General features: G+C 50.1%; 1 protein-coding gene across 1 annotated transcript; it reads right to left on the reverse strand.

Moving 5' to 3' along the window:
• Positions 1–276: 276 nt before the first annotated feature.
• Positions 277–12211, reverse strand: LOC116271223 (nuclear transport factor 2). Its single transcript, XM_031657913.1, has 5 exons — positions 12110–12211; positions 8136–8263; positions 4653–4724; positions 4465–4563; positions 277–2047 (listed from the first exon to the last, which is right to left on the reverse strand). Exons 2-5 carry the CDS (start codon positions 8232–8234, stop codon positions 1934–1936), a joined length of 384 nt encoding a protein of 127 aa, XP_031513773.1. The 5' UTR covers positions 8235–8263; positions 12110–12211; the 3' UTR covers positions 277–1933.
• Positions 12212–12434: the final 223 nt, after the last annotated feature.

Below are 12434 nucleotides of genomic sequence, written 5' to 3' on the forward strand. Positions count from 1 at the left end.
AGCATGGCTCCGATGGTCCCAGGACGGGGTCAACTCACCCGCCCATGCTAAGGTCCTTCAGACCCCCAGAATATGCTGAATTGGCAGGTGCCTCAGGTTTCCTTTGGAGAATGGGTGGGAATAACTCAAGGCCTGAGGCGACGCTCGAGGTCATAAAACTCGGGAATTGCAAGAGCAGAGATGGTCCCACCACAATGATCAGTCATTGTTCCCTACTGTCCCCCAGCATCCCCTTGTCCCACCTGGCACCCTCAGGTTAGAAGAAAGAAACCACAGTTTACAAATTCTTCTTTATTGCAGACAGTTCAGGCACAGGTACATGGAAGAAGCTGTATTGCAGATTTTACACAAGGTGGTTTGAGGCAGCAGGCACCTACCTCTTCCCCACCCCCACTTCCCCAAATACACATCAGTCTAGAGATCATTCCCACTGAAATCTCCTGAGCATGCTGTCCTCTCAAACAGCACACCATCCAGCCCTGTGCCCAATGTGACCCGGCAATCTATGGGATCTGAAGAGTTGGGGATACAGTCCACCCACACTGGGATGGGGGAAGGGTATCCTTTTACACGTCAGATTTAGCTGTGGTGTCCTTACCAATCCTAAAACCCGTAACAGGGCACTGACCCAAATCTTGGGTTTGGTTCTGGCCTATCGTTGCTACGTTACCACTAGGTTTATACCATCCAGAAGTCTGTGGGATGGGGGGCTAGATTTGTATTGGGCAAGGCGTTTGTCCCCAAAATGGAGAAGCAGAAACTGCCCTAATAGCTAAGACTCCCTGGGATTTGAAGACAGCATGAAGTCTGTATTCTGAGGAAGGGAATAGAGAGAGGCCTGGCAATGTTCTGCAGCAGTCTGAGGGGTGAGGACTCCTAAATTATGAGTCCCTCACAGACTGCCTCCTTCCACAGCTCTTGACCTATACTCCAACCCAACTGGGCCTGGCTCTGTGGGCAGTGGAGGCTGGCTCTTCGGATTACCTGCCTTTGGGTAATGATATCCAAAGCAGATGGGACAGGAGCTGAGCTGCCCTCTGCCTGGTTTGGTGTATGTGGGGCACCCTGGATATGATCCTGATCCTTCTGGGGATACAGCGGACCCCTCCCTTGATACTGCTGAGACCTCAGCCCACAGGGCCTAAATGCGATGGGCCATTTTGCCAAGGCCTCTCCAGCTTCAGCAGGATTCAGGATCATCTCTCCTGCTACTAGAGCCCTGAACCTCGCCAGAGTAGAGGTCACAGGAGGTATCAGAACTGACAGCACAGGCTTCAGTGCGAGAAGCTTCAAGTCGGACCTGAGCTCTTCCTGCCTGCTTTCCCAAGACCAGTCGCCCTGCGGAGTGGGAGAGAACTGCCCTACAGGGCTTCTGAGAGGCTAGCTGGGAGTGCTGCTTCAGCAGTTTCTCCCTGAAACAGGTATTCAGAGTTGGGGCAGAAGTGGGAGGGTGAGACATGAGACAGACAATGGGTCCAGGTGGCTTTCGATGCCCAGCCAACTAGTAAACTAATTAAAACAATTTAAACTGTTAAGAAAATTTTTGTGGTTTTATTGTATCATGAGGCATTGAAACATCTGAACAAATCAATGTCTGGGCGGTGAGGCAGCTGCTTTCTCCTTCACTTCTTTGGGTTACTAGAGCAACTTGTCAGTAGATTAAAAAAAAAAAAAAAAAAAAAAAGGACAACCTTTTGCATTACTTAAGTCTTTCCAAGGCATGCGCTGGTACAACACAAATTTCTCCCATCAGATGCAACTAGTCTAGTGTCCAAACATCATGCACAACACCTCGGTGGCAGCAGCGCACTGCGCCCACTCCCGCCGCGGCCCTGCTCATTTGTGCATGATATTTGGAGCATCTGGAGGAGTGGGAATAGTATTGGGAAGAGGAGGGAGGAGGAAACAGCGTGAGTGCCTAGTTGAGAGGAGGTCAGCCGAAGTTGTGCAGGGCGAGCCTGAACATGTCATTGGTGCAAACCCAAGCATCGTTGATGTTCTTTAATAGGAACATCTGGTGGAACCCCATGATGGGGTCTTCATCCGCCTGTGAGGAGAGAGAAGAGGATTCAGTAAGGGGATCAAGAAACAGGAAGATAATTCAGTGGTAGGAGAATAGGGCAAAAAAAATGTGGACTTTAGGATCAGGCCCTACTGTCCTGAACTCAAATCCCAGTATAGCCAAGGGGTACTTGTGAATGTGAATTGATATAATGTATGAAACAATGCCCTGGGCACATGGAGGTCAACAATCAGCCACGCCTACTGCTATGTGTGCTTAAACTGCACAATAATTCACCCTTAGCTATAGCAAAGACAGAGGATGTACCTGCCTCCAAGCACATACCTCCAGGCACAAGTGATCACAATTTTGAAATTAATCCCATAGTATTTACCAAGTACTCAGTGTATCAAAAAAAACCTGCAAACAATATTGAAAACATAGGTTCACCATCTGATGATGTTTCCTGTCATGTAATAAACAGTATTTGAGATGAAAAAAAAGGCAAGAAACCTGCAGCCAAACTGCAGAAAACTAGGATGAGGCCTAGTTGAAACAGGAGCCTAGCTAACCAGCACTGTCTCTAACATCACCTGCTTTCTGGGAATTATCGTCATCAAGGAGGCAAATCAGTTGTTTGGGAGCTCCAAATTGGACAGAATCACCAGGAAGAATGTGAAGCCAGGTGGGAAGGAGCAGTGTTTACTACCTTTGCCTGAGAAAGTGAGCAATGAACTCCCTACAGGGACCTCCTGAATTCTGTCCCTCTTCAGGCGCAGGCACTGAGCAAGACATCTTGGACAGGCAGGATAAACTGACACAGGAAAGTCCAAGCCAGAAAGCAGGTGCCTCTGCGTCCACTGCAGAGGCCAACAGGACCACCTTCACACCCACTCTGGACTCAGGAAGCCCTGTCCCAGCTAGGCTAGAGAGAGCGAGCATGTGACCATGTTATTGTGAGACACAAGCCCAGGCCAAGGGGCAGCCAATTTGTCCTGCTATTTTTGGGAAGAAGGGTGTTTTTGGAAACAGAATCTGGCTTGCTTTATTTATTTATTTATTTATTTAGAGCCAGAGTTTCGCTCTCGTTGCCCAGGCTAGAGTGCAATGGTGCAATCTCGGCTCACCACAACCTCCGCCTCCTGAGTTCAAGCAATTCTCCTGCCACAGACTCCCGAGTAGCTGGGATTACAGGCATGTGCCACCACACCTGGCTAATTTTGTATTTTTAGTAGAGACAGGGTTTCTCCATGTTGGTCAGGCTGGTCCCGAACTCCTGACCTCAGGTGATCTACCTGCCTCGGCCTCCCAAAGTGCTGGGATTACAGGCATGAACCACTGCGCCTGGCCCAGAATCTGGCTTTAATAGGCTGAAGCACAGCAGGTCCTTGGAGAGTTCCTGGCAGGTCTGCGGGACCACAGGAAGTCTCTGAGAATAACAGGTCTTGAGAAGGAGAAAGGAAAATGCAAAGAGAAATAGGAGTTCCAGGCTGGGCGGTGGCTCATGCCTATAATCCCAGCAGTTTGGGAGGCCAAGGCGGGTGGATCACCTGAGGTCAAGGAGTTGAAGACTAGCCTGGCCAACATGGTGAAACCCTGTCTCTACTGAAAATACAAAAAATTAGCTGGGCATGGTGGCAGGTGGCTGTAATCCCAGCTACTCAGGAAGCTGAGGCTGGAGAATCACTTGAACCCGGGAGGTAGAGGTGCAGTGAGCTGAGATTGTGCCACTGCACTCCAGCCTGAGCAACAAGAGCGAGACTCTGTCTTCAAAAAAAAAAAAAAAAGAAAAAGAAAAAAGAAAGAAAGAAAGAGAGAGAAGAAAGAAAAAGAAAGAAAGAAAGAGAAGAAAGAGGGAAGGAAGGAAGGAGGGAGGGAAGGAGGGAGGGAGGGAGGGAGGGAGGGAAGGAGGGAGGGAGGGAGGGAGGGAGGGAAGGAGGGAAGGAAGGAAGGAGGGAAGGAAGGAAGGGAGGGAGGGAAGGAGGGAGGGAGTTCCAGGAATCTGCTTTGCTCAGCAGGTGAGGAGCCAGCAGCCAGCCTGAGGAGTGGTAGCAAGAGCTGCAGTAGTGGACTGCCTCTCAGCACCCAGCTGGCCTGTCCACCTTGACCTTGGGGCAGGTGGGAGCCTAGTGGCTTGGCACCCCAGTCCCATCCTGCTCCAATACTTCTCCCTTTTCCAGATAAAGGCTCTAGACCAGTGTCTGCCAATAGGACTTTCTGCAGTCACAAAAATGTTCTATATGGCTAGTATAGCCGAAGAAGTATGTTTTAATCTTAATTAATGTAACTTAAAAATTGCCACCTATATGTGGATAATGGCTAGCATACTGAACTACGCAGCTCTAGACAGTCACTTTGTCTGGGTGTCCCTAGATAAGCCGGCCACATCCACAGGGAAAACAGGGACACAAGACTCTCCTCTGCCTGCCCAGCCCTCCCTACCACTGCGACAACACCATTACCTTAAGCTGGCCCACAACCATGCTGATGATGCAGCTATCTGGAGTGGGCTGATGGTCCTGCGCGGTGATGCTGTGCTGGATTTTCTGGAACGGAAGGCTCTGCAAGAGAGAGAGTGGGAGGTGGGAGAACCAAAGCCCGAAGAGGTGGGAAAGGAGCCACCTGCACCCTGGCTTTCATCCCTACTTACAGACAACTTCTCCACAATGGCAGCTTTCCCCTGGAACTGTTGTCCTTCCCACGTAAGGCATGACGCGTCAATCTGAAAAATGCAGAGGAAACCCCAGGGTTGGGACCTCAGAGTACAGGTATCTCTAAGGCCCTGGAAAGACTCTGAAAAGGGTCTTGCTTGGAGAAGTGTGCCCACACTTCAGTTTCCCTGTCTAAAGAGGGAGACTGAGTATAACCCCCAAACATTACACTGTCAACATCTTCAAGTATACCCCATTGTCCCATGGACCCAGGCTCTGAAAGACTATTTAATAAAATATACTTCCCATTTGTATTTAAGAAGTCATATGGCCACTGATATGCATAGGCCCGGGAGGGCTATATGTGGCCTGAGCTCAGCCATCCTGCTGTGTGGTGTCAGTCCCCAAAAGGTGTCGGAAATATGGCCAGGCACGGTGGCTCATGGCTGTAATCCCAGAACTTTGGGAGGCCAAGGCAGGCAGATCACAAGGTCAGGAGATCAAGACCAGCCTGACCAACATGGTGAAACCCCAGCTCTAGTAAAAAATACAAAAATTATCTGGGCGTGGTGGTGCACGCCTGTAATCCCAGCTACTCAGGAGGCTGAGGCAGGAGAATCGCTTGAACCTGGGAAGGGGAGGTTGTAGTGAGCCGAAATCGCGCCACTGCCCTCCAGCCTCGGTGACAGAGTGAGACTCCATCTCAAAAAAAAAAAAAAAAGTCATCAGAAATAACTTGGAAAAATTCCACATTCATCACCTTCCACGGCCCAGGCTCAGTTCTACTGTGGACCTTCTAGCTAGCCTTCTGGATACCCCTGGGGTCAGGGAGAGATAGAGGCTGACAAGGCCTCCCAAGGCCTAGTCTGGGACCCTCCCTACCACCAAGAAGCAATATCTCACATGTAACCCACTTAGCTTAGTTCCACCTCAAATTTTCCCTTCCACAGCTTTCAAGGGCAGAACTCAAAAGGACCTCTGCTACTTACTAGCTGTGACATTAGTAAGTTATTTCTCTGAGTCTTAGTTTCCTAACCTTCAAAGGGGTAATGTGCTGAATATTATGAAATAATAAATATAAATTGTTCTTTTAGGACCTTCCTAACTCTCTGGCTCAGGCCTGCTCTAAGAGATAATGAGGCCAGGCTGGGCACAGTGGCTCACGCTTGTAATCCCAGCACTTCGGAAGGCCGAGGCAGGTGGATCACGAGGTCAGGAGATCGAGACCATCCTGGCTAACATGGTGAAACCCCATCTCTACTAAAAATACAAAAAATTAGCCGGGCATGGTGGCGGGCGCCTGTAGTCCCAGCTACTTGGGAGGTTGAGGCAGGAGAATGGCATGAACCCAGGGGGCAGAGCTTGCAGTGGGCCAAGATGGCGCCACTGCACTCCAGCCTGGGCGACAGAGATAATGAGGCCAGTGGTTCACACCTGTAATCCCAGCACTTTGGGAGGCCAAAGTGGGCAGATCACTTGCGGTCAGGCATTCCAGACCAGCCTGGCCAACATGGTGAAACCCCATCTCCTAAAAATATAAAAATTAGCTGGGCATGGTGGTGCGCACCTGTAACCCCAGCTACTTGGGAGGCTGAGGCATGAGAATTGCTTGAAGCTGGGAGGTGGAGGATGCAGCGAGCCAAAATTGCACAAATGCAGTCCAGCCTGGGTGACAGAGTGAGACTCCACCCCCCCCGCCCCCCCACACACAAAAAAAGAGAGAGATAATGAGGCAGAATTGCCAGGATCTCAGGTCAGATCACTTCAAGTTTTCAAAAACTCTATGCTGGGCATGGTAACTCACACCTGTAAATCCTAGCACTTTGGGAGGCCAAGGCAGGCGGATCACCTGAGGTCAGGAGTTGGAGACCAGCCTAGCCAACATGGTGAAATGTCACCTCTACTAAAAATACAAAAATTAGGCGTAGCTGGACGCGGTGGCTCATGCCTGTAATCCCAGCACTTTGGGAAGCTGAGGCAAGCGAATCACCTGAGGTCAGGAGTTCAAGACCAGCCTGGCTAACATGGTGAAACCCCATCTCTTACTAAAAAATACAAAAATTAGCCAGGCGTGGTGACATGTGCCTGTAGTCCCAAATACTTGGGAGGCTGAGACAGAAGAATAGCTTGAACCCAGGAGGCAGACGTTGCAGTTAGCCGAGATTGCGCCACTGCACTCCAGCCTGGGCGACAGAGTGAGACTACATCTCAAAAAAAAAAAAAAAAAAAAAAAATAGGCTTGGTGGTGCATGCCTGTAGTCTCAGCTACTCCTGAGGTTGAGGCACAAGAATCGCTTGAATCCAGGAGGCAGAGGCTGCAGTGAGCCGAGATCACCCCACTGCACTCCAGCCTTGGTGACAGAGTGAGACTCTGTCTCAAAAATCAACAACAACAACAAAAAAAACTCTACTATGATAATGACAATCAAATAATATCTGTGCTGAAATTGGTCTTCCACTAATAAGATTTCCTTATTTTTTCCAAAATTTCTGAATGGACCCTGACTTTCTGGAGACAGACACGGAAGACTATGGACACTCAGCCCAGTCAGGCTCTGAGACTGTGCCTGGATTACTCCTATCACTCCCATCAGGATCACCTGCCTGATCAATCACACTTTTGTGACTGAATCTCAGGCAGAGTCAAGTACAATTAGTTCTTGGTGTATATGAACACCACTATAAGAGCAGCAAACACCGGGAGTGGTGGCTCACGCCTGTAATCCTAGCATTTTGGGAGGTCAAGGTGGGTGGATCATGAGGTCAGGAGTTCGAGACCAGCCTGGCCTGGTGAAACCCCGTCTCTACTAAAAATACAAAAAATTAACTGGCCATGGTGGCAGGCACCTGTAATCCCAGCTACTCAGGAGACTGAGGCAGGAGAATCACTTGAACCCAGGAGGCAGAGGTTGCAGTGAGCTGAGATCGAGCCATTACACTGCAGCCCAGTGAAAGAGCAAGACTCCATCTCAAAAAAGGAGCAGTCAACAATGCCTGCATAGAAGGGTTTGTCAAATGACATATCAGCCTCCCTTAGGCTAACCCCATTTGTTTCCCATGAGCATTCAGGAGCTTTGGATCCAAAAGGAAGCTGGACCCCAGGCCTCCAGGAGAGCTTAGCTTTGCACTGAGGATGCTCATGGCTGCTGCCTCCAGAGGGCACCATGAGCCCTAACCTCTGCCTATTGCTGCCCAACCCAAAACCATGTGCCATGACAAGTGCTGGCCACATGGAATGGCAAGTCCAGAATACCCTGCCCAGAATAGCAGGATTCCCACTCTTGTGGGAAGTTGACAAAAGGAAAAGTATAGACCAGGTAGTTAGTTGGGCCAGGCCTCAGACCCGTCCCATGGAGAAAAGCTCAGATACAGAGGTGTAGCCAGTCCAGATAGGGCTGCCAAAACTTGTGAACTGGACATACTCGCCCAACATCCAGATTGATTCCCTTAGGTCCTATTCTGGCCTAGAGCTGGAAACTTACGTAAATTGCGCCTAGTTGGGTTCTATCATTATCAAATAACTGGTAGTAATGTTGAATGAAGCTGGATCCAATCTGCTCCCAAATTGGCTTGTCTCCCATTCTGGAGCGTCACCCGGCCTCACGGAGACCTGCAAGACCAATGAGACCAGGAGGGAAGCATTGGTACCACAAAAGTAGGTGACCAGCCACTGACCCCCACCCCTCACTGGCCTTCCTGGAGTCCTTTGCTGAGATCTGTTCTCTCAGAGTACACGGAGAGGCCCTGGGGAACTGGCAGGAGACCCCTCCCAAGTCAGACCAGTGCTGGGAGCCCAGAGGTGGACCAGACCCAGCTTTTCCTTTGAGTTCTTGGTTGATGAGACACATAGATGACAGGGTCGTGGAGCACACAGGAGGGATGCTGAGGGTGGATCTACAACAAAGTAAGGTCAGAGCAGGCCCTTGAAAGCCCAGTAAGGGGAGGGTCCTTATGGGAGGAGTTAAGCACTCTTCCAATATCTTTCCATGTAATCCTCTCAACAAACTGCAAGGTCAGAGTTATTGCTGTTCTTCCCACTTTACAGCCCAGAACAACTGATATCTGTGTGTGTGTACTATTTTGTATTACAGCGCTCAGGCCCCCAACACTGTCCCAGGGCTATGCTGACAGATGGAAGAAGACCCAGTGAGGATGGGGGCAGATTCTCAAGGCCCCTCTTCTTCTTCTTCTTTTTTTTTTTTTTTTTTGAGATGGAGTTTCACTCTTGTTGCCCAGGCTGGAGTGCAATGGCACGATCTTGGCTCACTGCAACCTCCGCTCCCCGGGTTCAAGGGATTCTCCTGCCTCAGCCTCGGGAGTAGCTGGGATTACAGGCGCCCTCCAACACACCCAGCTAATTTGTATTTTTAGTAGAAATTGGATTTCACCATGTTGGCCAGGCTGGTCTCGAACTCTAGACCTCAGATGATCCACCCACCTTGGCCTCCCAAAGTGCTGGGATTACAGGCATGAGCCACTGCACCCAGTCAAGGCCCCTCTTCTGACAAAAACAGCAAGTGACCCCTTAGTCTCATGGGGGCAGTTTACTTCCCCGAGGCCAGGTGATACCTGACCTGGCCCTTTCTAGGATATTTCTTCATTGACTGGAGTAACTCCTACCCACTTCAGAACTGGGGACATGAGTTTAAGTATCAGAGGGAAAGCTGAGGGTTGTGGAAAGCAGGGCTGAAGGCTGTGAGGGGAAACGTGTCATCACTTCATATATCCCCTCATCCCAGCATTGCCTTCACCCTAAGGAGCTGTCTCTCTTGGGTCTCTGAGAGAGCGGGGAGGCCCCTTCCCAACTAGAAACCATGGCTGCAAGGATACTGGATGGAAAACCCAAGCCCCAGATGGGAGAGTCGCTTGGGCTTTGCTAGGCTTCTTCCAAGTAGGGAAGCCCACATCTCGCTGCAGATCCCCTGACTGCAGACCCACGTGTTGTTCTGTGGTTGGCCCCGACTGTAGAGGAGTCCACCCCCTCTGTCCTGATAATAGGACTCTGAACCAAAGCAGTGAGGACGTGGGTTCTATCCCAGCAGACAAGCATTCGCAGTGGTGGGATCTGATGCAAGTCACTGCCCTTCTTAGGGCCTCAGCCTCCTCCACTGTAAGATGGGGATGGCAACCTGACAGTGCCAGTGGTTGTGAAGCTTCTCTAAGGGAACATGATAAAGCCCTCAGCTCAACATGGTAAGTGCTAGCTCACTCCAGTCCTTGTGACCTCACCCAAAGCCAGAGGAGCCAGTGGGGAGGAATTATGTAGGGGAAGAGTGACAACACAGCCAATCCTCCACTCTGTGACCAACACTCAAGCCAATGAGGGACCAGGAAGCTAAGCCAGCTTTATTTTAGGTCCCCTAGGAGGTAGTGGCACTAAAAATAGAAGCTCAGTGCTGGGATGACTAAGAAATGTCCAGGAAAATCTAAAGCAAGCAGGGGAGAAAGCTTGGATCCAGTCATGCCTGCCACACAGGAACACAAGGTGTATCCTAGTTCATTCTGCCAAGAAACAAATCAACAAGTGGGGAAAGCACAGGACCATCATCTAGTCTTCACTGTGGTCTTGGTCACATTTCCAAGGGGTCAGACTCTGGCTGTACCCACACACAAACTTAGAGGACCTAAGGCAAAGCACAGCTCCCGCCCCTGGCATTTCTGCCCCTTCCACCCTAGCATTTGCTATGCTTAGTCACTCAACATGCCCTGACCTTGTTGCAGCTTCCAAGGTGCCATACCCAGTGCCTAAGAGCTCTGAGGGTAGGGGAAAAGCTGGAGGAATGGATAAGGGCCATGTCTCCTTCTACCCTTGGCTCACAGCAAAGTTGGGCAGTCCTCAGAAAGGATATGCCAACCAGAAGAAACAGCACCAGCAAATGTCTTGGGGCATGAAAAGGGTGTCTCGCTCTGTCCCCCAGGTCAGGGTACAGTGGTGCCATCTCAGCTCCCTGTAGCTTCAACCTCCAGGACTCAAGCAATCCTCCCACTTCAGCCTCCCAGGGAGATGAGACTCCAGGCAAGCACCACCACGCCTGGCTCCTTTTTGTGTTTTCTACAGAGACCGGGCTTCGCCATATTGCTCAAACTGGTCTCAAACTCCTGAGCTCAAGTGATCCGCCCAGCTTGGCCTCACAAAGTGCTGGGACTATAGGCGTGCGCCACCACACCCAGCCTGTGATAACTTTCTGATACAAAAACTCCTTGACTGAAGTAGTGGTAGAAGGAAATGGGGTGGAGGAATAAAGGAAGAAAAGGATCCTTTGGCCTGGTAGGGCAGGGCAGAGTGGGGAAGAGTAAGCTCTCTGAGGAAGAGGACAGATCAGGGGCTCCCAGAAAATGAGAAGGAACCTTCAAAACTATGTGGATTGAGGCCTGCTTCACCGTCTTGTGTTTATTTCCACGTAGTGATCACAACAGCCACATTGTCAGAATCCACCGTCATCCAGTGATGTCGCTGGGTCTTGCCCTAAGCTCATCTGGTACATCAGTGCTGACACTGGGTCCTCTGGTCAAGGCCCGTCTCTTTCTCTGCTAACTCTGCATCCCTGAGCTCTAAACCACAAAGCTGACCATGCTCCTCCCCTACAACACCCTTGCTTTTGGCTTAAAGGCCAAACCCCCTAAGTTCCACCCTCATCCCCATCTCTCTAGCCATTCCCTCCTACATCAATCCAGCTACATACACAGACACAACAGAACCTACTGAAAGCCTATTCACTGTGTTTTGTACACAGGCAAGTCCCCTCCTGCGATCCCCACCCTTCTCACATCCTCCAGGCCAGGCTGGAGGATGTTTCCCAAAATAGCCAGCAAGCTCTGATCTTGTTTCTAACACATTTACTGTACAAGTAATAGGCTGGAAAGAAACAAAAAAAGCCTGGGCTCAGAGGCAGCCTCACATTAGACTGGGAACTGACTATCATGACAGCTTCTCCTACAGCTCTTGTGAGAGGGCCGCTGACCACACCATCTCCTGCTTCACCCCAACAGTCTGCAGGCTGAGGCCCGGCTCCTTGAGGAGCAGAAAAGACTCTGATGACCTCTGAACACCAGCCTTCGCTGACCATTAGGTCTCTGTGAGCACAAAGACCCTCTAAGAATGTCTCGGCAACTGTGGCCCTCTCTCAACACATTTGCTCAGAGGCAGAGATATCCCAGCCTTGTGAATAATTTTCAACTGTTTAGCCATAGATCCCAGGTTAAAACCTCTGACCCAGGAGATCCCGTTAGACAACAGAAAAACCCCATTTTTATCCTCCAATTTTAAGTGTTTCCAAGAACAAAACTCAAAATAACAGTGTCTGGTTGTGAACACTTCATCTTCACCAATGCATATTAGGCATAGAAATGTGCAAAGAGCTTATGTGCACTTGTTTGTAACCACACCCTGTGAGTCAACCCCCACGTTACAGATGACCAAAAGGAGATTCAGCGAGGTTAGCCAACTCCAACTCACTCTAGGTCAGCAGCTGATAGGTGGTGGAATTGGACTGACTAGATTTGGAGGCCTCTCCAGAGTCAGGACTCCTAGTGACAACTTGGGCCTGGAGACAAAAACAAACAGACCACATCAGTGAGAGCACTCCTCTGAGCCTGGCTCTCTCAGAAAGGGGCAAGGCAGTCCTGAACCAGGGCTTCCACCTCCAAACAAAGGCCTCAGGCAGAAGAGTTCCACATCAAACCCAAAGTCCAAACACATGAGTTTTCATGGAGGATGATGTCAGTTTTCTCAAACCTTCAAAGTCACAACCCTGTTCTACCATCTCAGCAAAGCAGAGCAG

This window comes from Papio anubis, chromosome 18 (genome assembly GCF_008728515.1).
Source record: "Papio anubis isolate 15944 chromosome 18, Panubis1.0, whole genome shotgun sequence".
NCBI lineage: Eukaryota > Metazoa > Chordata > Mammalia > Primates > Cercopithecidae > Papio > Papio anubis.